Source organism: Podarcis gaigeae (assembly GCF_964106915.1).
Source record: "Podarcis gaigeae genome assembly, chromosome: 2".
NCBI lineage: Eukaryota > Metazoa > Chordata > Lepidosauria > Squamata > Lacertidae > Podarcis > Podarcis gaigeae.
This window is the reverse complement of record NC_139679.1, coordinates 125,331,248-125,359,110: the sequence shown is the minus strand read 5'-3', so window position 1 is coordinate 125,359,110 and position 27,863 is coordinate 125,331,248. Positions and strand designations below refer to the sequence as shown.

Genomic DNA, 27,863 nt, shown 5'->3' with positions numbered 1-27,863 from the left:
TTAGCTTACGTGTGGGAATGTTCTGGGTGGCAGGAGAGGCTATATTGTTTATTAATATCCTTCCTAACTTGCAGAGTTACGTTCCCATTTTACATGCACAGCAGATAGCTGGTTGCAGGCTCGTGTGAGCTTTTCACTACTATACAGTTCAGCCTGTCTCAGAATAAACTATACATTCCTGGTAAGTGTTAGCATTTCACTCCTCCCATTGCAAGGACCATCTGATTCTTGTTTCCTTTCTGTTCCGTGAGAAAGGAAGCCAGTCTGTGTGAATTCCATCTCTGGTACTATTGTACTTTTTCTTTCTGCTCTGTCTTGTGACAAGACAGGATGTCTGTATGAGGGCTGCTCCTCTCATATGTATTTGTTATGTTTTTAATCTGTAATTAGTAGAAATAAAGTAGGTATGCCCAGGTACCTCCTCAACTCCGTCTGCGCTGCTTTTACTCTGCTATACCGGGCGCTCACTAGAGAGCAGCTGTGAGTCCCAGAACACAAGGACCCCTTTCTGGGAATGCTGCGTAGCTGTTCCAGTGCCGGAGGAGGCCGTAGGGACCTGCAAGAGTGTTCCATTATCGGTCCTGGGCCCAGATGCTGTGGGCTGTTCGCTGTGGGAGCTGTTTGTCCGGGAGCCCTGCCAGAGAGTGATTGATGGAGGTATGTGATGTGGCTGCCAAGAGGCTTCTCTGCATGCCAAGGAGAGCTAATTAGGCCTAGTATACCGAAAGGAGCCGACAAAGGTCCATATAGTTAAAGCCATGGTTTCCCTGTAGTGATGTATGGAAGTAAGAGCTGGACTGTCAAGAAGGCTGATCGCCGAAGAATTGATGCTTTTGAATTATGGTGCTGGAGGAGACTCTTGAGAGTCCCATGGACTGCAAGAAGATCAAACCTCACCATTCTGAAGGAAATCAGCCCTGAGTGCTCACTGGAAGGACAGATCGTGAAGCTGAGGCTCCAATACTTTGGCCACCTCATGAGAAGAGAAGATTCCCTGGAAAAGACCCTGATGTTGGGAAAGATGGAGGGCACAAAGAGAATGGGACGAGATGATTGGACAGTGTTAAGTTGTGGGTGAACATATCAGACGACACAGCGATTCTTCAAACAGCTCTTGTTTATTCACAGGCCAGGACAGAACTGAACTGAAGGGTTCAATCAGCCTGCTTATATAGAGCTCCAGTACAATGTTACTGTAACAACTTTCTAAAACTATCCAATCACTGAACGTCACTTTCGATCCCTTATTTGCATAACTACAGTATCCCCCTGCTGGCCCAGGGTGAGAACTTCAGTACATAGCAGACAGTGTTCTCAAAGCGACCAGCATGAGTTTGACCAAACTGCGGGAGGCAGTGGAAGACAGGAGGGCCTGGCGTGCTCTGGTCCAGGGGGGTCACAAAGAGGCGGACACGACTAAACAACACATACCTAAAGGATCTTCACTTGCTCCCAGTATGTTTCTGAGCGTGTGCGCACACACGTGCGCACACACACACACACACACAAATATATCTGCTTTACATTTTATAATTGTTACGGAAAGGGGGGGGCATGTCTTCTTCACCTTCTTCTTCGCTACAATATATCAATTTATTTCCAATTGTCAATGTCAAAAGGGACTAAAATCTATAAAATTCATAGAAAATCAGCGTGCCAGTTTGCTCAATTACTCTAGGACTCCATCACACCTCCCCTGTCCAGCATAATCCCTCAAGCAAGGTGTCAAGACCCAAATCCTTTCTTTCAAATTGCTCTAATCAGCCTTTCCTCCAGACAATGTCAGGTGACAGACTCTGCATATTTGGGACTATTGTTTTCTCATCCCCAGGAAGTGTTTATCTGTGCATATCTCCAGCTCTGCATATTCCCCCTCCCTCCTCCATATGTTAATCTGTGTAACCCAACCTCCCTTTAATATATTCATGATGTAATCTGTGTAACCAAACCTCTCTTTAATGTATTCATGACGTGTTTTGCACTGTATTCTGGGACATGGAGGGAGTTTCAAAAACTCATGTCACCCCTTTCTCACTGTTCAACCTCGTCTTGAACCTGTTGGCCAATAAACTTGGATCTTCTGCAGTTTGCTCCTGTCTCCGGCTGAGCTCATTTTCCTCCGCAGGGACCCATGGACTTAGTCCGATGAGCTGGGTGGCAGAGCAGCCTCGCACCCAGATTTTAGCCGTAACAATAATATTCCACAACCTTAAAATATCAATGATTTCCTGTGGCGTTTGCCCTCCTAGGTGGGTCATAAGGAAAGGGTTAAATGAGTGTGAAGTGATTGGCAAGTGGGAACCCAAGGGGAGGAGTTAGAGTTAGAGTTGTTGAGGAGTCAGTCAGGTGTTAGAGAAGAGAGAGGGAGGATAAGTCTGTGGGTTGGTCAAGTTTTGATGTGAGAGGGTGAGAGAAACAGTTAGGAGGAGTGAGAAAGACAGTTGGGAATAATCACTTAGAAGTTATTAGGAAGGTAAAGGTCAGTAAAGCAACTAAGATTAAGAAACTGACAATAAAATTTATCTGAAACCATAACCTTGTTAATGCTTATAGAATAAACTTGCTTATTTGATTTAATGTTAACAACTGTCTGGACTCAGTGTGTACCTGAGAGAAATGGGTTGGTGGCAGCAGCGGGGAAGCAATCACAGTGGTAGCACCGGGATCAATAGACCATCAAACGTAATCGCCACACTTCCCTTCCTCTCTTTCCCTGGTTCACTTTGCACAATGCATATTTTACATGAACTAAACCATTCAGTAGTCCATTATTGCATCATCAAAACTTATTTACAATGTTGAAGTTATATTAATGCTTCCGTTATCACCTTTATTATTTATATTGGTATTAGAAGTCCTAGCGAGAAATATCAGGGCAGATGAAAATATTAAAGGAATCATATAAATTGAAAGGCTATGCAGGCGATCTTGTAATTACGGTAGAAGAGCCTAAAAAGTCTCTTCCAAAAGTTATAAAAAAAATTCAGGAGTTTGGGCAAGTAGCAGTATTCAAACTAAAGAAAAGTAAAACCAGATTATTAGTTAAAAATTTAGAAGAAGTAGGCAAAAAATCATTTCTCAATTTACAGAAATAGAAACCCACAAAAAGTTAAATATTTAGGAATTTGTCTTACAAGCAGAAATATCAATATTTACAAAGACAATTATGAAAAATGTTGGAATGAGATAAAAAGGAATCTAGTGTTCTCGAAGCTACAAACATGAGTTTGACTGAGCCCAAACTTATTTATTTATGCGACAATAGCGGCCAGAATTCTACTAGCACAAACATGGAAAAGCGATGAAATACCAACAAAAGAACAATGGCAAGAAAAGTTGATGGAATACTCTGAAATGGCAAAGTTAACTGAGAGGCTCAAATATAAAGATAATAATGACTTTTTAAAAGATTGGGAACCTTTTACAATGTACATACAGAAACAATGCATTGAAATGAACTCGCAGGATTTAAGTAATACACTTACAATGGACAAACATAAATAGAAAATATAAATATGAAGTAAAAATGTTAAGACCAGATAAATGATACAACTATAGTTTTAGTATATAAGGTATATAAAAGTATAAGCAGAAGAAATAAATATGTTATAATCCAGGAAAAGAAGTTGGGGGAAGTCGCGGGGGTAGGGGTGGTAACTGAAATTATAATATGTAATTTGAATGTTTGACAATGCTAAAATTCTTTCAATAAACAAAAAATATTTTTTTAAAAAGAAGTTATCTTAATGCTGCCCACATTTTCAAATAAACACAATTTCCCTCCATATATTCAATAAACATTTCCCAAACTTCTTTAAACGTACAGTGGTACCTCGGGTTCTTAATTCGTTCTGGAGGTCCGTTCTTAACCTGAAACTGTTCTTAACCTGAAGCACCACTTTAGCTAATGGGGCCTCCTGCTGCCACCACGCCGCCAGAGCCCGATTTCTGTTCTTATCCTGAAGCAAAGTTCTTAACCTGAAGCACTATTTCTGGGTTAGCGGAGTCTGTAACCTGAAGCGTATGTAACCTGAAGCGTATGTAACCCGAGGTACCACTGTATGTTCTTCTTGTTCTCTTATTCTATTTCTTAGGTCCACAAGCTGCGCATATTCCATCAGTTTAAGTTGCCATTCTTCTTTAATTGCGACTTAGCTCATTTTCCATTTTTGGGCTAACAAAACATAGTAGTATTAGCAGTGGCATACATAAATAGCTGTTATGTACTGACCTTGGATCCTAGAACAATAGGCAGGTAGGATCCCGGAATACAACAACCTGATTCGCCTGCAGGAGCAGCCCAATCATGCCCCGGGAGGAAGTGAATCAGCCAATCAGGCATGGCCCATTGTGTAAATAATGTATACAAAGCCTTAGGGTTTTTTTGGGGGGGGGGGGACTCATTCACTGTTTACGAGCTGCAATAAAGAACATGAAATCACTACACAACTCCAAGTATATTTCAATAGGTTTTTCCAACACCTGGGAATGTCCGTCTCTGTTGTAGTTTTTTTGAAAAGTACATTTAAACATTTTTTTTCAATTCATTATGAATTATTTCCCAATACGCTTTTACCCTCTTACAGATCCCCCACATATGACAGAACGATCCCTCAGTCTCATTACACCTCCAAAATGTTTCTGAGGACAATTCAAAGTGTTGGTGCTGATCTTTAAATCCTAAACGGCCTTGGCCCTGTGGACCGGAAGAAGTGTCTCCACCCGCAAGGCTGAGGTCCTCCGCCAAGGGTTTTTGCTGGTTCCCTCAAGGAGAACATCTATCTCAGGGATGTCCAACGGGTCGATTGCGATCTACTGATAGATCCCAACGAGGTTTTGGTAGATCGTGGGTCGATCTCTGGCTCCTTTTCCTCGGCGTCCTTGAAACTGACTCCTGCCCCCCCTCGCCCCCCCTCCATTGTTGTCTGATCAGTGGAAGGGAAGAAGGAGCTTTCTCTTTGTGGCTGTTTTCATCAAAGTGATATAATTGTGAGTGACTTTTCCCCTTTGACCCTTGCCTTTAACCCTGACCCCCCAAAACCAAACTTCCCTCCCAAGAAAGTATTTGTATAAAAACGGGGCTTTCCTCCTCAACAACTTTGACCTGAACCCAAATAAGGGGGGTAGATCATTGCCAGATTTTAATTCTGAAAGTAGATCACAGTGTCTCGGGAGTTGGCCACCCCTGATCTATATGAAGCGGCTGGGATAAATCATTGGGGGGGGGATTGGGGCTGGGTGTTCATCAGTATGTAGATACCCAGCTCTGCCTCTCCTTTAAATCGGAACCAATGAAGGTGGTGAAGGTCCTGTGTGAGTGTCCGATGGTGGTTGGGGTTGGATAGTGGCTAATGGTGGAATCCTGACACGACAGAAGTACTGTTTTTGGGGGACAGCGGGCAGGCTGGTGTGGAGGATTCCCTGGTCCTCAATGGGCTAACTGTGCCCCTGAAGGACCAGGTGTGCAGCCTGGGAGTCAGTCTTGACTCACAGCTGTCCATCAAGGAGTAGATGAATGGGAAAGATATTAGATAGGAAAGAAACCCAGAAACATAAGGGTCATAGGTTCAGGATATTCTGCAGAACCAGGAAACACTCCTCAGAAGGGTCAACTGAATCAAAAGAAATGGAAGCTCCGATAGAGCGTCTGAGACAGATTGTTTGTTTTGCAATAAATCTTCTAGCTAATTATGACTTGCATGCTGTGTTATCAAGACGGCAGCCTGGGCTCCTGACATTGTCTACCAGCTCCACCTGGTATGTCGGCTGGGACCCTCTCTGCCCACTCCTTTATGTCTGTTAACCCCCCTGGGGGGGGGGGAGATTCCTCCATAATCACACCCAGCTGTTACCAACTCCACCTGGTACGCAGGCTAAGACCCTCCCTGCCCGCAGACTGTCTGTCCAGAGTGGTGCATGCTCTGGTCATCTCCTGCTTGGACTACTGCAATGTGCTCTCCGTGGGGCTACCTTTGAAGGTGACCCAGAAGCTACAATTAATCCAGACTGGGGCAGCTAAACTGGAGACAAGGGGCGGCTGCCGGGACCATATAACACTGGTCCTAAAGGATCTTCACTGGCATTTCCAAGCACAATTCGAAGTGTTTGTGCTGACCTTCAAAGACCTAAACCTGAAGGAGTGTCTCCACTCCCATCATTCAGCCGGGACACTGAGTCGCCTCCGAGCGTCTGATGGTGGTTCCCTCACTGTGAGAAGCAAAGTTACAGAAGTAGATAAAGAATTACACAACTTTTAGAAGACGTCTGAAGGCAGCCCTGTATCAGGAGGCTTTAAATGTTTGATGTTTTTATGTGCACTGTAAGTTGTCCAGTTGGCATAATAATGATGATAATGATAATGATAATGATAATGATAATAATTTCAACTTTATACCTGCCCCCTCCCTTGCTGAGGGCGCCCCTGTACAACAGTAGACTGGGGGGTTCTGCAGCTTTGGCCGGAGGGAAGCACATCGGGGGGGCTCCGCTCCTATGCATGCGGAAGAAGGAGCTGGTTTCAGCTACCGGCAGGGAAGGAGGCGCCCCCCCCCCCGGGAAAAACTCCGGTGCCTGAAGCTTGCCCAATTTGGCCCCCTCCGTTCCGGCCTCACCTGCTCCCACCCTCCTTCGGGGGGGCGGCTCTTCTTCATAGCTCTATGGGCAGACGCATTCGGAAAGGAAGCCGAAAAGCGTCGGAAATTGCCGAGCCGGAGGGGAGGGGAAAGGAGCCCCTCCCCCCGAGGGGGCGCCTCCTTAGAGACCCCCAGAGAAAGGAAATCGGAATAGCAGAGCGAGCGATGGAAGTGGAGGGACAGAGAGGACAAAGAGGTAGAGCTGTAGGGCGGGGAAGGGGGCGAAGGGCGGGGAGGGGAAGGGGGCAGAGACCCCCCCCAACAACAACAGAGGCCCCGATGCATGCAATCCGGCTGAAGATCGGGGCCCCTCCTTTCGCAGGGATTGCATTGCACGCCCCCCCCCCCGAGATCAGCCTTCCTGCCTTTTACTATGGGAAATGCGGCGGGGGGGATGCGGGGGGGGGGCTTCCTGCAGAGGGAGCACCGACAGGGTTTGCATTGCAAGAGCTCCTTTGCAGCGCAAGGAGATGCTCAGCTGTCAAGAGATGCTCAACTCCCCTGCCCCCCCCCCTTGGGCGCCTTTGAGGCAATAGAAATGGGAGGCGCCCCCCCCCCAGGGCTGGGACTTGAACCCCCTGGAAGGAATCCCTGGGGGGCCGCGATCCTAGGCTTGGTGGGTCCCCTTTGGGAGGAGAGTGGGGAGTCCATGGAAGGGTTAATGGGGGCGAGAGAGGCCTGGATGGAGACCCCCCCCCCGTCTCCCTCCTGGGATGGGGAGAGATTTGGCAGGAAGGCTGAGCCGGCCAGGGGGGCCTCTGGGCAAAGGGGACCCCGGGGGGGGGGCGGAGGGAGGAAGGAAGCATCCCTTCGGAGGGATCGAAGCCATCTTGGAGAAAGAGAGAGGGCCTGGGGGGCCGCCTGCCTTGACTTCTCCCTCCTGCCCAGGAATCTGCCAGGACTAGACCAGGGAGAGATCCCTGAGCAGGAGCCCCGATCCAGCCACCCTCTCCTCCCCTGAAGCTCAGTCCTTGCCCTGCCTCAGGTCCCAGATCAGGATCTGCAGGGGGCGCTGGGGGCTGTTAGAGCGAGTCCAACCATGGGGGGAAAGAGGAAGCCCCCTTTATTATTCCCCCCCCCTTTGAGGCTTCTCTCTGGGCAACTCCAGTCTCTCCCACATGCCTGTGTTTCTGTGGAGAAGCATCTAAAGGGCTCCCCCCCCCCCAGACACACCTGGGCCCAACTCCTTCTCACCTGGTTTCCATTATTCCCACTATATCAGATCTCTTAAATCTGTGGAATTTAAGAGATTGGGAAGATTGCTATGTAAATGGGTCGGTTCCTGTGTTCCCCCCCTTTATTTTTATTAAACCTATTAGTCTCTTTCTCTTGCCCAGGGCAGCCCAAAGTGACTTACAACCTGTTGTTGTTGTTGTTGTTGTTATGTTCCCCGGTGACACTCCAAGGCCTTCTTTGTCGTGTTTCCTGTATTTTGGGGGCAGAGAGAAGGCTGTTCTCAGGACCTGCTCCACCACGAGGGAAACTGAGGCAGCCCCCTCAGGCAGGAGACCCAGGGAGGGGCAAGGAGGGGACAGAGCTGAGTCCCATTTGGCTAGCCCTGATTTAACCCTCTATCCTCTCATCCAGTGGAAGGTGCTGTCCCATTGCCAGTGTCCTAGACACAATGCAGCAGCCTTGGGAAGTCAGTGGTGCAGGATGATTTGGGAATGTGTACAGTTGGTTGGACTTCATCAGGAAGATGTTGGAGATCACGGAGGAAGGAGGAAACGAAATACAGATATTCAGCGTTTTCAGTGGAGGGGCAAGAAGGGGAAAGTGTGTCCCCCCAGATAAGACTCCCATCCTCCCTGGCCATGGGCCATCCTTGCTTGGGCAGGTGGTACTTTGAGTCCAACCACATCTGGAGGGCCAGAGGTGCCTCAACTCAGTATAGAAGGTTCCTCCAGGGCTCGGTGCTACTTGGGAGTTGGTGAAACTGGATCTTAAGGGTTCTTGAGACATTTCTGAGGGATTGTGATTGGTATCCAGACCCTAACACTATAAAGCCAAGGTGTCCCCACTGAGCAGTTTATCAACCCTGCTGGCCGCTGGGGAAGACCTTCAGAAGGAAATGGTTTGTCCCCAAAGTTGCTTCCTTCCTTTCTCCGCTGCTGCTGCTGCTGCCCACACTAAAGGAATGTCTGGATGAAATCCCAGGGATGCTTGGCTCCTATTCCAAAGAGATCCAGTTGATATTCTAGAAAAAAAGTGTGGCTAAGATTCCGAGTCACAATCGTGGCTGAAAAATACAGCCAGGGAATATGAAACTGATTTGAAGATTGGTTTCTTCTATTCAGGTGGACACACCGCTGGTTTCATCTTCTTTCTTTTCTTTCCCAAAATCAGTGTTATTCACCTTTAATACCTTTTTCAGTGTCACACATATCTTGTGATCTTCAAATGAAGAGAGGTATAACAATTTAATAAATAATTCCCAGTTGTAGCAGAGCTAGAATATCCAGAAGCCCTTGGGCAAAGGAGGAAGAAAAGTGAGAGATGCTTGGACAGGGAATCTCCGCTAAGATAAGCCAGTGTCAGGAGGCAGGTGCGAGACCTGGTGGCATATAATTATTATAAATCATAATAGGGGTGGGTGTCTCAATCTGGCCTTCCCAGCAGTCAGGCTCTAGCTGCTTTCCTTCTGCATCTCCAGCTCTCTCCATTCCATAATGCAAAGCTAAGAGATGGAGGTCCAACCCCAAGAACATTCTCCAACTGAGCACCAAGCCTTGTCACTAGACTTATATATGGGTCTCCAAAAATGGTCAATATGGAAGTCCTTAGGCCAAAGGGACTGTGCAGGTGATTAATAAAGATCTAGAGGTCGAAGGGGACAAAATGTGGCCCAAGGGGTGGAGGATTATGTTCGATAGTTTTATTGCTTTATTGTTCGGTGCCCAGCCACACTTCCCCTGCGAGCCTCTGCAGGTCGTAAAGCAATTAGCGATTAGCGAAGTTGCACAGCGGTCGTGTGTTGAAAGAGCAGTAAATCAGTCCCAAATGTTTCTTCTGTCCTAATATCTCTTTATTGGAACAAAATAGCATATTTACAATCTCCAATAGCCATCCATGATAAGCTGCACCTTCTCTCTCTGCTTGCAGTGTCGTAACAGAAAGCTTTCGATTTCCACTCAGTACACAGCATTCCAAGCTGCTTTCGTCACGTCCTGGCTTACTTCCCTTGTTGTCTCCTCCTCTCAGGCTCAAGACACAGAAGGTTAACCCTTCACTACACCCAACACCCCCTCTTGTCTCGCGCCTGAGGGGAGAATCGACCCTTGGTCGTCCCAAACCCAGACCTTCGCAAAACTCCCCATGTCTTTGGAAGGAGAGTGGCTTCGTGAACCCATCAGCTAGGTTCTTGGGAGAGGGACAGTACTTCAGCACAACTAATCCCTCCTGAACACTCTGGCACACATTCTGAAAGCGAATGTCTAGGTGTTTAGTCCTAGCCTTGAACTGACCTGTCTCTGCCAAATGCAGGCATGGTTGATTGTCTTTGAAAACATGTATTGGCAGACAATCCATTTCGCAGAGTTCCTGCACTAAGCAAGCATAGAACTCTACTTCTCTGCATACCTCTGAAAGAGCACTGAACTCAGCCTTGGGGCCTCTGCAGATGTCCTCCCTGGTTGTCACGACAACAGACCCCCCCCCGGCAGGAAGACTTGCCCACGACCTTCACAGCTTCCGTAGATGCAACTCTCTCAGTTGCCTTGGAGACCGGACTGCTCCCGGCGTTCTCATACAAATCCACAGCTCTTATCTCTACTTGCTGCAGGTGGCCAGCCTTGAAGCCTCCAGTAGCATTCAGCTTCGCACGGCTTGACTTCAGCCCTTGGCGTAAACAACTCTTGGCAGCTTTTGGAGAAAGAGGCGTCTCTGAGCTTTCACTGCTCACTGCCTCCCCACTACTCACGGGGCCCCCAGAACGTTTTCCTGCACCCCCTCTGGTGGGTAAAGGGCTCCCAACACTTGGCCTCTCTCCAGGCTCCTCACACAGACACGTTGCAGCATCCATACAGCTCCCAGGCTCAGCAAAAGCACCAGCAGCATTAACAGCAACAGTCCCTTCGCCCCCCTGTGGGGGCTCCCAGCTCCTCCCAGCTGTGTGTCGGCTCTCAAGAATGTGGCCAGCGCCATCTTGCCTCTCCATTTCGGATGCAGCCACATCTCGGCCCTTGCTTCCCACCCCAGCTCCACAAGCCTTTCGGAGTGCTTGCCAAGCGGCCTCTGGCTTTCTTGCACCCAGGACAACTGGCACTAGATGAGCATCCACATTTTCTGCCAAAAAAGCAAGCACATGCTTCTCCAAGTCACTTTGCTCTGCAGCCTTTTCAGCCTCTGCTTTCCCAGCTGCATACTGTGGGGGCTGGACTACATCCCAGAGCTGCTCCCCCACCAGCAAGAGTTCCATTTGAAAACTCCACTGTAGCCAATTTTGGCTATTAAGTTTCTGACATGGCAGTTTAAACTCAAAGCTATGTCCCTGGGGCTGTGCCATGCCTCCCTTCTCCCTTCTGTGGCGTTTGCAGTACTCACTCATTTCTGTCAACTGGGTGTTCTGGAAAGACCTGGCATCGCAGCTCCCTTGCTCCGTCAGCCTCCTCCGGTCTGCCCTTTGAAGTCTTGGCAGTCGATCAAACTGACGTTCAGCAAATAAAGCTTCAAAGCACTTTCTCACACGCTTTGCGTTGACCAGCCATAACCTCTTGGATAGTTTTATTGCTTTATTGTTCGGCGTCCAGCACGCTTCCCCCTGCGAGCCTCTGCAGGTCGTAAAGCAATTAGCAATTAGCAAAGTTGCACAGCGGTTGTGTGTCGAAAGAGCAGTAAATCAGTCCCAAACGTTTCTTCTGTCCTAATATCTCTTTATTGGAACAAAATGGTGAACTTAGGACCCTGATGAATATTGGCCAGGTTCATGGACATAGAACAGCTCCCTTTCCTGTGAGAAACCGCATTCAGAGATAATGCTGCTTCATTAACTATAATTAAGGGTTATGAAATGTTGATGATGCATTACTATTATTTGACATTATTTCATTTGCATTTCCTAAAAATTTGGAACATATGGAGGACAGGAGAGAATGTACAAGATGTTAAAATAAGTGGAGGTTGTAATTCATGTGTGTAATATTCCTTTGTTCTCTTCCCAGAAAATAAATAGGATTTTCTCCCCCACCCCCCGTTTAAGAAGAAAATGGAGAAGGCAGTCAGAATTCTGGTGGGCGATGTCCAATAGGATTAACAAAGAAACCATTTAAATGTATGGAGTGTGAAAAGAGAGAGGAGAAATAATTTGAAAGTATGGAGTGTGGGAAGAGCTTCAGTAGCAGTGGAACACTAAGAAAACATCAACGGACTCACACAGGGGAGAAACCATTTAAATGCATGGAGTGTGGAAAGGGCTTCACTTCTAATCAAGTACTTAGAAGTCATCAACGGACTCACACGGGGGAGAAACCATTTAAATGTATGGAGTGCGGGAAGAGTTTTACTGAAAATGGAACACTAAGAAGACATCAATGGACTCACACTGGAGAGAAACCATTTAAATGCATGGAGTGTGGAAAGAGCTTCATCGATAGAGGAACACTTCGAATCCATCATCGAATTCACACGGGGGGGAAACCATTTAAATGTGAGGAGTGTGGGAAGAGCTTCACTTATAAGGGAGCACTAAGAAAACATAAACGGACTCACACAGGGGGAAAACCTTTTAAATGTATGGAGTGCGGAAAAAGCTTCACTGATAATCGAGTACTCAGAAGTCATCAACGGACTCACGTGGGGGGGAAACCATTTAAATGTATGGAGTGTGGAAAGGACTTCACTTCTAATCAAGTACTTAGAAGTCATCAATGGACTCACAAGGGGGAGAAACCATTTAAATGTATGGAGTGCGGAAGGAGCTACATTGACAGTGGAACACTAAGAAAACATCAGCGGACTCACACAGGTGAGAAACCATTTAAATGTATGGAGTGCGGAATCAGCTTCACTTATAGTGGAACGCTAAGAAGACATCAATGGGTTCACAAGGAGGAGAAACCATTTAAATGCATGGAGTGTGGGAAGAGCTTCACTGAGAGTGGAAAACTTAGAATTCATCAATGGATTCACACTGGGGAGAAACCATTTAAATGCATGGAATGTGGAAAGAGCTTCACTGGAAGTGGAAAACTTATAATTCATCAACGCACTCACACTGGAGAGAAACCATTTAAATGCATGGAATGTGGAAAGAACTTCATTGATATTGGAAACCTTAGAATTCATCAACGCACTCACACGGGGGAGAAACCATTTAAATGCATGGAATGTGGAAAGAGCTTCAGTGACAGTGCAAAATTTAGAAGACATCAACGGACTCACACGGGGGAGAAACCATTTAAATGCATGGAGTGTGGAAAGAACTTCATTGATAGTGGAACATTAAGAAAACATCGACGGACACACATGGGGGAGAAACCATTTAAATGCATGGAATGTGGAAAAAGTTTCAGTGACAATGGAAAACTTAGAATTCATCAGCGGACACACACAGGGGAGAAACCATTTAAATGCATGGAATGTGGAAAGAGCTTCCGTCACAATGGAACCCTTAGAATTCATCAACGGACTCACACGGGGGAGAAACCATTTAAATGCATGGACTGTGGTAAGAGCTTCATTAACAGTGGAACACTAAGAAAACATCAACGGACCCATACAGGGGAGAAACCATTTAACTGCATGGAGTGTGGGAAGAGCTTCACTGATAGTGGAACACTTAGAATTCATCAACGGACTCATACAGGTGAAAAACCATTTAAATGCATGGAGTGTGGAAAGAGCTTCACTGATAGTGGAACACTTAGAATTCATCAACGGACTCATACAGGTGAGAAACCATTTCAATGCATGGAGTGTGGAAAGAGCTTCAGTCGGAGTGGACTCCTTACAAACCATCATCATATTCACACGGGAGAGAAACCATTTAAATGCATGGAGTGTGGAAAGAGCTTCAGTCGGAGTGGCCACCTTACAAACCATCATCTTATTCACACGGGGGAGAAACCATTTAAATGCATGGAGTGTGGAAAGAGCTTCACTGAGAGTGGACACCTTAGAAACCATCATCTGATTCACACGGGGGAGAAACCATTTAAATGTATGGAGTGTGGAAAGAGCTTTAGTCAGAGTGGACACCTTAGATACCATCAATGGACTCACAGAACGGAGAAACCATTTCAATGCTTGGAGTGTGGAAGGAGCTTCAGTACAAGTGGAGTTCTTACAAAACATCAACAAACTCATACAGGGGAGTAACAATATAAGTCCCATGGAAGTGGACAGAGGTTCCATTGTAGTGGAAGTATTATAAACAATCAAAAGACTCTGAGGGGTAAGAGCTCTAAGAGCAGTAACACCTACATGCCATGAATTAACTCAAAGAAGAGATATGGTTTATAGAGTGTAGAACCTATTTCTCTCCGAGTCGACACTTTCTTTCACATCAGTAACAAGAAATCAGTCTGAATTGCATGCAGCGTATGTGAGCTTCTGTTGTTTGTAACATGGTCTAGACGTTTATTTAAAGTAATGAAGGTAAAATTTCACAATAGTAAGCATAATATAATATTTAATGTGAATCTGTAGTGTTGCTTCTGAATGAGGATGGACTGAGAGTGAGCTGGTTTTGGCGTTTGGTGGAGGGAGTTGGAAATCTTTGTATCTGGGAATGGAGAGTTGCTCAAAGTGGAGCTGAGACTGGTGGTGTTGCTTTGGAAGCAGAGTTAGACTAATATTAGAGGAACAGCAGCATAACTCGCATTGTTATAATTGCAATAGTGGAACCATGAAGACACAGAAAGATTGAAAGCACCTACTTATATGCCAAAGGTAATCTTGAAACCCTGATCTATTCTTTTGATTTATAGATGCATTATGTCAGATATAATGTGTATAGATATATTTGGTGGCAGGAGAAATAAAAGGGGCATTCCCTGGCATAACCAGGAAAGGCTCTGTTCCCAGCTGCACGTCTTGCATGAGGAGGGAAGGGGGCACAGGGAGGAAGGGGCCATACCAGAGCATCTCAGAGCAATGTTGGGAGGGGGGCACATGGTGATACAAGTGTGTGTAGAATGCTATCCCCAAAATGACGCAGGCGAGAAACAATATGGATGAGTATAATGTGGAAGGAGGTTCAGGTAGTTCCCAAACCCAGGGTCAGTTAAGGGTCAGCTTCCTCCAATTCCACCAGCTGCCCCAAGGCACGATCCCCCTCTGGGCCCTGAGGGTGGAAAGCCTCCTTGCACTTTTGCAACTGGACATGATCCGAGGGAGTCCTCCTGCCAGCAGAGCACAATGCATACTATTGATGTAATTATCTTATTGTTGCTGTTGCCATCATGGACTGGCTGGATGCAGAGAAGGGGGGGGGGAGACCCTTCTTTTCGCTCTCCTAAATCTTCCACCATTCCTGCTTCACTGGATTCCATGAGTTCTATTTTTATTGGGGGGGGGGGGTTCTCTATCCTCTTTCTCCATTCTATCTGACATGTCCGTCCTTCCTCGTCTTCTCTCCAAACTGAAAGGTCCCAGATACTGAACTGTGCACAGTACTCCAAATTTGTTCACACCATAGATCTCCATAAATAATTTCCATTCATCCTTAAGGAGCAGCCATGAGATTGGTACGTGTCTCTGTCTCTCTGAGAATACAAAGAGAGAGACAGAATGTTTCTTTGTCCTGATTTATGATTAATAAATCCGTAGTTGTAGTATGCTTCCACAAGCCTCACGCCTATTCTGTGTCCGCAGTTCACTCTGCTGATATAGTGTGCCGTGGCTTCGAAGCCTGGGTCGCTGATTTACATCGGAGCAGAGGCTGATGGGTCTTCGCAGTGGGACGGCTGAAAGGAGATGACCCTGTTGGAATTCTGGCCCGGTCAGAGGTATGTGCCTATCTGTTCAGGCACCGGCTGAATTCCTTAGACCTCCCTCCGGCGACTCCCGGCAGGAAAAAACACACGAGGTCCGTTCCGGCGATTTTTCTCAGGCTGTGAGAAAAACACACCAACTGCTTCTCCTCCTTCTCCTCCTCCCTGCATATCCCCAGGGAGGGGAATCAGACACAGACAGAAATGTAACTACATTCTTTTATTCCTGTCTTTAGCAGTCATACAGTCAAAGATGTCTGCTCTCTTCAACAAACAGAGAGAAACTCCAAACTCCACCCATGTACATCCTGTACAGGTCATATGACACACACTGAGCTCACATCCTGTGCTCAATAAGGAGAATGGACTGCCCCTTCGTTTTCATGGCAACAGTCACATACTTCCTGTTTGGCTTTCCAGCCACAAGCAGCAGACTCGGCTGCTAGAGCCTTTGCTTGCTGCAGCATTGCTGCTTTAGAATAACAGACCCACCTGGGGCTAGCCAGCTAGCCATGCACCAAGATCTGCACTACAACCATTAGGAGAGTAGCAGGTGTATTTTCAATCGGTTCCCTAAACATCCCCAGTGTGAGATTTGCAGTTTCCTGAGCCAGTGCACACAGGGTCAACAATTTCCCAGAGTTACCTAACATGACCCCAAGGTCTCACTCCTGGTCCCTCACCTCCTCCTCATCAGCCCAATGTGCATCTGTTTAATCTTGTTGACCATTAACTAGAACCCTGCCAGAACCAATGGATGGTGCCAGCTTGGTTCTATGACAAAGGAACATGTAAAATGTCAAACATTAAGAACTTCCCTGAAGGGCTTCAGAGGTCTTCCAAAAGTTACTTTCTCTCTTTGACATCTGATGATGATGATAATAATTATTAATTATTATGGGGGCGTGTGTTCCACAGGGAGGGCGGCACTACCAAGAAGGCCCTCCGCCTGGTTCCCTGTAATTATCAGGGAACTGCCAGAAGACCCTCGGAAGTGGACTTCAGTGTCCGGGCTAAATGATGGGGGGATTTTCTTTTCCTTGTGTTAGATGGATGTTGAAACAAGGTGTGATTGACTAGGCCATGTCTAGATCACAGATTTCTACCCAAGAGCCACAATTGCTTTGCATTCACAAACGCTATGTTAAATATCACTAGTAAACAGAATAATTTAAACAAGGAAACCAACAACAGTATTAAAATTGCAGGGAGAGAGAAAAAAACTGGATTTAAAATGACCCAACCACAAGATGAAAAGTCTCCATACTAAATGAGGGAAGGGGGAAGCATGGGGGGGGGCTTTTGAAGTCTCCCTGCTGGCAAGGGAATTCCAGAGCAAGGACGCCTCTGTCTGTCTGAAATCCCTCACTGCCTCATCTCCAGCAGGAAGGGGGGATTTCCAGACTGGGACCCTTCACTCTTAGGGGGAGGTGCTGGGGCCTGGGCAGCTGGATGGATGGACATCAGCCTGCAGAAATGCACACACACCCTTCCTTTCACAGGACTGTTGTGGTGTTGCATGTGTGTGACAAGGCAACACTCAAGAACAGTTCCCACCAACCAACATTACATCATTCCTCCACTGCCCACAAGAAGGCAATCTTTCGTCTACACATGGTAGAATCCTAGAATTGCAGAGTTGGAAGGGACCACGAGGGTCATCTAGCCCAGCCCCCTGCAATGCAGGAATATTTTACCCAAAGTGGGGCTCAAAGCCCCGACCCATAGATTCAGAGTCTCATGCTCTACTGACTGAGCTCTAAAAGGGAGAGTTTCAGTTCAAGCAGAGACCAGAATAATTAGGGTTGCCATATTTCAAAAAGTAAAAACCAGGACAACTCCAAAATTGTAGAACTTTTTCTTTTTTAGACAAGGCCCCAAATAAACGCCAAAAAAGCCCATGATTTTTCGACTGACTTGTCTTAAATTCAGAACAAAGTGCCATCTTTTGGAAATTCTGCCTTTGAAATATTTTGCTAGTCTTTCTTTTGAATGGGGGGGGGGTGTTTCAATCTGGCCAGTCCCCAAACAAAAGAATAAATGGAAATGTATCAAAAAGGGCAGCATTTGGAAACCACCCTGGTTGCAAACCACTCTGGGTCCTTTGGCCGTGAATTTGTACCTACAGCTAAAACGAGAAGAGAGAGGAGGTTCTTTATGCAGGCCCCAAACTAGACCCCAAGCAGCTATTTAAGGACAGTGAGGGAAGAATTATTAGTTTGGAAGTGACATTGCCAGGAAGGAAGAACAGTCCTGGAGGAAGAATTATACACAGCAAATGGGAAGAAATCAGACTTTTACATACTGTATGGGATTCAGGCAGTGGTGAGGGTTTTTTTATACAGTCATCTTTCTAAAGAAGCAGAGAGAAGCTCCAAAAGCAAGATATATGAGCAGAAATCAGGGCGAATAAGAAGAAATACACTAATAAATCAGGGACCCCGGGGAATCTGCCTCCTTGGCGCCTGAAATTGAGGCGAGGCTCAGATTCAGATTTCGAAGGGCGGGAAGTTGGGAAAAGTCGTTGCCCTCAGAGTCGCTGAGGGAAAGAAGCAGCGGGGGGAGGGGCGCCTCCTCTCTTGTCCCTCAGAGACACACAGAGGCCCTCTTGTGAGGGGAGCAGAAGGGGTTTCTCTCCCCCCCCTCACAACCCCTTTGCGTTCCTCTCATGGCGGAAGGGGACCCCACCCTCTCCCTGCCTGGCGAGGGGGCAGCCGGGCCAAGGGGGTCTCTGGGCGCAGGAGAGCCTGTGGGGAGGAGGGGGGAGAGGAAAGGAAGCGCCCCTTCTCTCTCAGGCAGCCCCATGTCTCTTCCCACCCCCAGGGGCTGGCTCCATCTCTGGGCTTCACAGAGGACCTTGCGAGGCAAATCTGGGCGGGGGAGGGGAGTGACCCCCCCTGGCTTCCCTGGGTCCGCCCCTCCCCCACTCTTCTGACCCACAGGGGGAGGGGCAGCCTTCCCTACTTCTCATTCATCCTCTTCCCTCCCAGCCTCCCTGTTTGCAGATTTAAAATCACGTCCTTCTCTCCCCGCAAACCCAGGTCACCCCCAAATACGATCCCCCCCCCGCAGCCATCTCGACCCCCTGCTGTGGGGAGGAGGAAGGAGGGGGGTCATGTCCCCATGGAGCCCCCAGAGGCAGCGCCGTCCCGTCCGCTTCCCATCCGGACACAGGGAGGGGCTGCTCTGTGGATGTAGCTCTAGGGGCCAGCGAATCCCAAAAGGAACCGGAAGTGTCGCTGCGAAATGCGCCGGAAGTTTCCAGGAAAGGGGAGGAGGGGCGTCAGTGGAGGACCCCCCCCCGCCCTTTCTATTGCGGACAAGGAAAGCGGACTAATCTGGAGCCAGGGAGGCGGAGGACCAAGAGGTAAAGAGGGAGAGAAGGGAGGGAAATAGGGGGAGGAGGACGAAGAGACCCCCCCCCAGAAAAGCGCCCTCCCTGGGGCCCGTCGACAGGGGCCCCGATCCAGGCCCCGATCCAGGTGGGAAGGGGGGACCCAACACCTGCAGGGATCTACACCTGGCAAGATCTCCTGGGCAGCAGCAGCACCGCCAGACTCCCCTTTCTCTTTCCTGGGGGGCCGAGAGATGCTCAGCTGCCCTGCCCGCCCCCCCCCGGACGCCTTGGCGGGAAGGAGAAGGAGGACCCCAAGCAGGGCTGGGGGTGGGGGCTGAGGCCCCCCATTCTCCCGGCTTCCCCCTGGCAGGAATCCCTGGGGTCGTGGGGCGCCTGGCTGGGGAAAGGGAGAGAGGGAGCCCATGGAAGGGGGAGGAGCCTCGACAGAGACCCCTCCCCTTCCATCACATCTTATTCCCCAGTCTCCCTGCTGGCAGTCCCAGATCATCATTGCCATACAGGATTGTCCTGAATACCACCATTTGCTAGCCAAGCCCAAACCCAAAAGTCCCACTGAGATGATGATTGATAATATTGTCATTTATCCATTTTAGTCCCCTAAGTAGTAGCAATTGCAAGGACATTTTGCTGCTCTCCTCTGTACAGTTCCATCCCTATTTCAGACCTTGTGGCTGATTTAAATGTTTAGCTGCTGATAACATGGCAACGTTTAGCAGGTGATATTGGAGGTTTAGCTGGTAATAAACCACAAGTGATATTGTGAGTTTTGGTAATGATAACATTACGCTCTTTATCTGCGAATAGCCCTGCAATATTTAGCAGGTGATATTGTGAGGTTTAGCTGCTACTAACATTACAGCGTTTAGCTGGTAAGTTATCGCAATGTTGAAAAGCAGGTGTTGCCTAGCCCTTGCACACAGTGTGATTCGTAATATATTGCCAGCTCAGTATTAGGAAACACTTATCACGATGTAAACTTCAAGGCAGTCTTGGGCACTATACCAATATATCACCCAGCTCTAATCATGACCTATATTTCTGACCCAGTGTACCATTGCTGATTTTACCAGTTTGTCCCCAGGAATCCCTGGGGTCATGGGGCACCTGGCTGGGTGCCTTTTGGGTGGGGAAACGGAGAGAGGGAGTCCATGGAAGGGTTAAAGGAAGGGGAGGAGCCTCGACAGAGACCCCTCCCCTTCCAGCACCCCTGACCCCCCTTCTCCTCCCTTCCCTGATGACACTACCAAGTTATCTGTATTCACTAGGACTCATCTCCCTACTTTGGATTGTCCTGAATTCCACCATTTGGTAGCCTAGCCTAAACCCAAAAGTCCTGCTAGGATGCATCTTGGCTTCCCTGCTGATGAAACTGAGTGTGTGATGATTGATAATATTTTCATTTATCCGTTTCAGACCCCTAAGTAGTAGCAGCTGCCAGGACATTGTCCTGTTCGCCTCTGTATAGTTCCAGCCTTATTTCAGACATTGTGGTAGATTGCAATCAGGGTGGATTTGATATAAATCAAATTGATTTCAATCACAATTTACGATAAATCACTAGTCAGTATGATTCCATTTAAATCAAAAATTTCTGATTTGGTTACACTATTAGAAATACATAGACAGATTATTATGAAATCATTCTGAGGTTTAATAGGTTAACTGTCTATATTTGGACAACAGTTCTCCTGTAATTGTTGGAAGGAGAAATATAATCATTTCCTTAATAACAACTTAAACTATTTAACTAAAACAATAATATTATAGCATGTTGGTAAAAATATTTTTTTAATAAAAAACAACAACCAAACAGGCTGGGTTTTAGCGCACATGAAAAACTCAGAACTTATGCATTTCACCACCTCCACTACCAGCCACCCCTTTGGATTGGCTTCTGCATCCAGGTGCCTATTCTGTAGAGTTAAGTGTTAGTGCGGTTGTTGGAACCCAGTGGGATTGGGAAGAGGTTGCCAGCCCTGAAGAGCCTTCAGCGCTTGCCTCAAGTCTGACTTGCACAATTATTACACAAAGACCCCAAGATGTATGGAGTATTCTGCTCACAAGGTTGCACTTTCATTTTTACTGCTTCACACTTAGCTACTTGTGCAGATCTCTTCCACTGCAAACCATCTGTTCATTGAACCTCTTGGAACTTAGAATTTAAGGGGTTGATTCTGTGTATATAAATCTGCAAAGAAACAATGGGATTAAGGTTTTCCCTCAACTCTGTATATTTATTTTATAACATTCTTCCTGTGAAGAAAAGGCATGTTATCTCTGCAGATACAGAAATTCACACTTTTGAGAATGGCAAAAACAAGCATCTGTGACAATATCTTCTCATTAGAAAAACTTCCCCAAATAATCTTACAGAATTACCCCACCTCCCGCAGAAGCCACGCGCCCTTTAAAAAGTCCCTTCTCCCACCTCGTAAAAAAGCCCGCAGGAGCCGTGCGCTCCTTAAAGGGTGTGCAGCTCCTGTGGGCTTTTGCGGGAGGTGGGGAATACTGTCAGGGCTGGCGGGGGAATCCCAGGATGAAGGCTTGTTGCTGCCCTGCGGAGGCTTCGCAGGCTACCCCACAAGCCAGAACAGCGAGAGAGAGTGCTGCGCAGTGCTCCCTCTAGCTGTTTTCGCTTCTGCCTTAGTGGCGCAAAGCCTCCGCAGGGCACCAGGGAGCTCTGCTCAGCGCTCCCTTTAAATAATATTTTTTTTCTTGAATTCCCCCTCTAGAAACTAGGTGTCCCTTATGATCAGGTGTGCTTATAGAGCGAAAAATACGGTAGGTAGGAGAAAATAACAGAGGCCAACCAGAGTATATGGAGAAGCAAAGCGGCTAGTAAGCCTGATCTTTTTTGCAACAGTGTCCCCCCCCCCTCACCGCAACCAGGAGGGAGGTGTGCAAGGCCTTATATAGTCTTTTGAAATTGCCCACCCAAGACCACCCCCCCAAATATCATACAGAAGGAGACTGTCTACAGCAGGAATACATCACAAGAGGCGGTCTACAGCAGAAAACCTGTCCCCAAGGATACCTGTTAATGGTCACTAATTGCATTACCTGGGCAGCCTGGGCATTCTTTTGTGATGGCAAATACTTTAGTTCCTGAATCCAGGTCACAGGCCCACCCTGTTCATCCCTCCTTAAGGCAGTATTTGTAAGCACACAAAGACAATGGGAAGGCTTCCATTTGCCTCCTTTACCGCAGAGGAATATTTGAGTACGTTTCTGAGCACAATTCAAAGTGTTGGTGTTGACCTTTCAAGCCCTAAAGTGCCTCAGTCCTGTATACCTGAAGGAGCATCTCCACCCCCATCGTTCTGCCCGGACACTGAGGTCCAGCTCCAAGGGCCTTCTGGCGGTTCCCTCCCTGCGAGAAGTGAGGTTACAGGGGACCAGACAGAGGGCCTTCTGGGTAGTGGCGCTTGCCCTGTGGAATGCCCTCCCATCAGATGTCAAGGAAATAAGCAGCTATCTTACTTTTAAAAGACATCTGAAGGCAGCCCTGTTTAGGGAAGTTGTTAATATTTAATGCTCTATTGTTTTTAACACTTGATTGGGAGCCACCCAGAGTGATTGGGGAAACGCAGCCAGATGGGCAGGATATAAATAATAAATTATATTATTATTATTATTATTAATATTATTATTATTATTATTATTATTTATTATAGGTCTGTGGTGCTCAATGTTTAGGTATAGTAAATATTAGGATTTAATTAGAACTTGTGTGTTATAGCGGGGATATGTTATAAGATAGTGTCAGTGTATTTTAGAAAGGGAGTTATGTAAAGGGTTTTTCATGTTTGATCCGTGTTTCTGTGTAAATACTGTGCGTCGGACGGAGAATGTCATCAGGAAGGTCTAGGAAAGGGTGCACCTGCTTCTCAGCATCAGAAATGAGCTTGGAAAGAGTTAATATCATAAAACCTACCGGAATCGGCCCCCACCCTTTGTAACAAGCAGCTGTAGTTCTTTTGGGATTTAATATCAGCTCATGAAAAGTTGGGCACATGATCCGGAAAGCTGCCTGGCTCCCTCAGTCTGAAGGCGGAGATATGCACCATCTGCCATAGCCGAATTTGGCTGGACTTGCCATGGGAAAGCAGAAGGGGCAAGCAAGGAAGGGGGAGACGGCCAAAGAAACCTGCTCTCACACAAGTGCCCCCCCCCCGCCAATTCCGTAACATTAGCAAAGCCCAAGTTCAAACACCAGCCCCTATTTAAAAGAGGCCCCCGTAATTTCGACACTGGACTGCCCTTTAGGGTTGCCGTAAGTTACTCTTCCAAGTCCCAAAAGCGCGCAGCAACTTCGGTCTATTTTGCAGGGCTGTTGTAACGGGGACACCCTACGCCACCGCCCAGGGCAGCCCAAAGTGACGTATAACCAATTGTTGTTGTTGTTTTCCACGGTGAGACTCCAAGGTCTTCTGTGTCATGTTTCCTGTGCAGTGGACGCTCAGGTTGCGAACGTGATCTGTGCGGGAGGCACATTCACAACCCGCAGTGCCGTGTCTGTGCATGTGCGGGTTGCAATTCAGTGCTTCTGCACATGCGCAAAGCGTGATTTAGCGGTTCTGCACATGCGCGAGTGCCAAAACCCAGAATTAACCTGTTCTGGTACTTCTGGATTCTGTGCAGTGTGCAACCCGAAAACACAACTCGAAGCGTCTGTAACCTGAGGTATGACTGTATTTGGAAGGCAGCGGGAAGGCTGTTCTCAGGGCCTGCTCCACCATGAGGGAAACTGAGGCAGCCCCCTCAGGCAGCAGATGCAAGGAGGGGACGGAGCTGAGTCCCATTTGGCCAGCCCTGATTTAACCCTCTATCCCAGGCATAGGCAACCTAAGGCCCATGGGCCGGAAGTTTGGAAAAACTTTTAAAGTATAGGAACTCACATTAGGTGGTCAAAAAATAGTAATTGAAACAAAATGCTTATAAAAATAAGATAATTACTTAACATTTAGCTTCTATTACACATTATATCCACATAAGTCAATAGAAAAAGTATCAAGAGATGATGTTCAAGATGTGCCCTTTGGGAAATTTGGTTTTGGCAACCGCAAAACAACATCCTTGAAATCAACACTTGCAATGCGGAAGCAAACATACACGATCCTGGTTTTTTCCTTAGATATGACACTTGTTTTGAGATTATTGTACACTAAGCGGGGCACTTATATACATATCAATGCGTCCCATGTCTTAGTGTATCAAAGTGCCCCAACAGACATTTTCAAAAAACTAACAATTGTTAATAAAACCACTGAATTTATTTGAAAATCACGTGTAATCCTGATTACTGAGTGGAAAAACTTACCTTTGGTATTTTTAAATCTTAACTAAATGACGTAAAAAAGTGTTGGAACACTTTTACATTTCACATAATTTTTTAGTTGGTTCTCTCATCAAATGCCAACGGCTAAACTGGCGGGCAGCACAGTCGCAACTGTTCTACTCACACATGTATAGGCACATTTTGGTGATGTTGCAACACGAATATCATTTTTCGATATTGGAATATTGTTGGTGTGTCAATGTGACCCGCCTCCCCCATTCCGCATTTTCAGAGGAGGGGGAAGAAGGGGAAAGTGTGTCCCACCAGATAAGACTCCCATCCTTCCTTCACTACACCCAACAGATTATTGTGCAGAAGATGAAGAACTTCATGATGAACTTAGGACCCTGACGAATCTTGGCCAGGTTCATGGAACATACAGCTGCTCCCTTTCCTGTGAGAAACCACTTTTTATAAAACGTAAACCCCACAGTTCAACCGTATTCTAAGATAATGCTGCTTCATTAACAATAATTAAGGGTTATAAAAGGCTGATGATGCAGGACCATTATTTTACATTATTTCATTTGCCTAAAAATTTGGAACATGTGGAAGACAGGAGAGATTGTACAAGACGTTAAAATAAGAGCAGGTGCTAATTGATGTGTGTAATATTCCTTTGTTCTCTTCCTAGAAAACAAATAGGATTTTCTCCCTACCCCACCCCATCGAAAGAAGACAATGGAGAAGGCAATCAGAATTCTGGTGGGCCATGTGAAATGGGAATAACGAAGAAACCATTTAAATACATGGAGTGTGAAAACAGAGAACATAAACAATTTGAAAGTATGGAGTGTGGAAGGAGCTTCACTGACAGTGGAAACCTTAGAAAACACCAATGGAGTGACACAGGGGAGAAACCATTTAATTGCATGGAGTGTGGAAAGAGCTTCACTGAGAGTGGAACACTTAGAATTCATCAACGGACTCATACAGGGGAGAAACCATTTAATTGCATGGAGTGTGGAAAGAGCTTCACTGAGAGTGGAACACTTAGAATTCATCAACGGACTCATACAGGGGAGAAACCATTTAAATGCATGGAGTGTGGAAAGAGCTTCAGTCAGAGTGGACACCTTAGAGTTCATCAACGGACTCACACAGGGGAGAAACCATTTAAATGTATGGAGTGTGGAAAGAGCTTCAGTCAGAGTGGAGACCTTAGAGTTCATCAACGGAGTCACACGGGGGAGAAACCATTTAAATGCATGGAATGTGGAAAGAGCTTCTTTACTAGCGGAAGCCTTAGAATTCATCAACGGAGTCACACAGGGGAGAAACCATTTCAGTGCATGGAATGTGGAAAGAGATTCACTGAGAGTGGATGCCTGAATGCACATCATCAAACTCACACAGGGGAGAAACCATTTCAATGCATGGAATGTGGAAAGAGATTCACTGAGAGTGGAAAACTTAGAATTCATCAACGGAGGCACACAGGAGAGAAACCATTTAAATGCATGGAGTGTGGAAAGAGCTTCAGTCAGAGTGGAAACCTGAATGCACATCATCAAACTCACACTGGGGAGAAACCATTTAAATGCATGGAGTGTGGAAGGAGCTTCACTACTAGTGGAAACCTTAGAATTCATCTACGGACTCACACAGGCGAGAAACCATTTAATTGCATGGAGTGTGGAAAGAGCTTCACTACTAGCAGAAGCCTTAGAATTCATCAACGGACTCACACAGGGGAGAAACCATTTAAATGTATGGAGTGTGGAAAGAGCTTCACTACTAGTGAAAACCTTAGAATTCATCAACGGATTCACACGGGGGAGAAACCATTTAAATGCATGGAGTGTGGAAAGAGCTTTACTACTAGTGGAAACCTTAGAATTCATCAACGGACTCACACAGGAGAGAAACCATTTAAATGCATGGAGTGTGGAAAGAGCTTCAGGCGAAGTGAACACCTTAGAATTCATCAACGGACTCACACAGGAGAGAAACCATTTAAATGCATGGAGTGTGGAAAGAGCTTCAGTCAGAGTGGACCCCTTAGATGACATCAACAGACTCACTCGGGGAGAAACAAATAAATGTATGGAGTGTGGAAAGAGCTTCAATAGAAGTGGAAACCTTAGCAAACACCAGCAAACTCAAAAAGGGAAAACCACTTATGTATATGGAGTGTAGATAGCGCTTCAGTCCTGATGTTCTTACAAAACATCAATGGTCTCACAAGGAGGAGAAGCTTTAAGAGTTGAAACCCAACAATCTACCAACAAACTGAAAAAGCAGAAGTGATTTAAATGGAAGGAGTGTGCAGGAAGTGCTTCTATTACTTTATATGTATATAATGTTACATGCACAGACCATCGGCTGTGGGGAGGACTGCAGGGCCTGCTCCCTTCCAGGGTCTTTTCCAACTGGCCCAGGGGGCGTGGCCCAGGCCCTCTCTCCCAGCTATAAAGGGACTCCTGCTGCGGTGAGGCCTCGGACCATCGGCTGTGGGGAGGACTGCAGGGCCTGCTCCCTTCCAAGGCCTTTTCCAAAACAGTAATAGGCAAACTATCCCCAACCCCAACCCCACTAATCCCCCTGGCGTACCACCCATTATTCCATCATGCAGCACAAAACCTCCAGATAAAAACCTGGCAAACCAAAGGCTTATATTGCCTAATAGACTTCTACAAAAATAACAAACCTTTGTCAACACAAGAAACACAAGACAAACTAGAAGACACCCAAATGCCCTGGTTAACACAACACCAATTACAATCCAGTAGTAAAATCAGCAGCAACTAGGCCCCTGACAACCGTTGAAAACCTCCTCCTAACAACAAAGGGAAACGGTAAAGGGATGGTATCTGCAATATACAAAATACGACTCAAAAATCCCAGGAACCTCACCAAAATGCTGGAGAGGGTTTACCTCCACAGGCACATACCTCCACGTGTGGTGGGAGTGCCCAAAATCCAACTATTCTAGACAATAGCCATACAAGAAATAAGTAAAATAACCCAACAAGTATTAGAAACCACCCCAGAACTGGCCTTAGTAAACATCTTCCAAGACAATAATGGCCACTTACACCACAAATAACTCATAACAGCATACAAATCAATATGGCTAACCTGATTCAAAAACACCTACCCACCATACTCACACACGAAAACAAAGTTCACCACAGCCAATCACAAACAAGCAACCGCACCCTAGGCCAACCCCAATTTCTCTCACCACCAAAGGAACACAAGTGAGTAGCAAAGAGAACCCACACAAACGACGCTGATGCAAAACCCCACACATTAAGCAAATTAGAAACATTGCTTCCTGAGCCCACCCCCCACTCACCTTCCCCCCCTCCACCTCTTCCTCCCCCCTTTTCTTCCTAACGTAACCCTAATGTCTCAACAGATGAAACTGACCAATGGAAAATGTAACTTGAAAAAAAAAAGACATTGCACATACCTTTGTAAACCAAGAAAACTTTAATAATAATAGTTACAGATAGGTAGCCGTGTTGGTCTGCCATAGTCAAAACAAAAAAAATCCTTCCAGTAGCACCTTAAAGACCAACTAAGTCAGTTCTTGGTATGAGCTTTCGTGTGTATCTGAAGAAGTGTGCATGCACACGAAAGCTCATACCAAGAACTGA

The 27,863-nt window shown here is 46.6% G+C and overlaps 3 protein-coding genes and 1 long non-coding RNA gene across 5 annotated transcripts in view; 3 read left to right on the top strand and 1 right to left on the bottom strand.

The window, feature by feature from the left end:
* Positions 1-27,863, top strand: part of LOC310837499 (uncharacterized protein) — a 152,836-nt gene that overhangs the window by 45,886 nt on the left and 79,087 nt on the right. The gene's annotated exons all lie outside the window — the stretch shown is intronic.
* Positions 1-27,863, bottom strand: part of LOC310838314 — a 113,285-nt gene that overhangs the window by 63,316 nt on the left and 22,106 nt on the right. The window lies entirely within an intron of this gene.
* On the top strand, positions 6,705-15,417 carry LOC310837424 (uncharacterized protein). The gene is made up of 2 exons (XM_083724005.1): positions 6,705-6,828; positions 11,792-15,417. Exon 2 carries the CDS (start codon positions 11,943-11,945, stop codon positions 13,944-13,946), a length of 2,004 nt encoding a protein of 667 aa, XP_083580131.1. The 5' UTR covers positions 6,705-6,828; positions 11,792-11,942; the 3' UTR covers positions 13,947-15,417.
* Positions 11,511-26,378, top strand: LOC310837660 (uncharacterized protein). 2 transcript variants are annotated; one of them, XM_083724608.1, is made up of 2 exons: positions 11,511-11,582; positions 24,893-26,378. In XM_083724608.1, exons 1-2 carry the CDS (start codon positions 11,557-11,559, stop codon positions 26,265-26,267), a joined length of 1,401 nt encoding a protein of 466 aa, XP_083580734.1. In that variant the 5' UTR covers positions 11,511-11,556; the 3' UTR covers positions 26,268-26,378. The 2 variants fall into 2 exon arrangements, with proteins under 2 accessions (XP_083580734.1, XP_083580733.1); XM_083724607.1 differs by lacking the exon at positions 11,511-11,582 and adding an exon at positions 18,291-18,929 and having other exon boundaries at positions 24,904-26,378.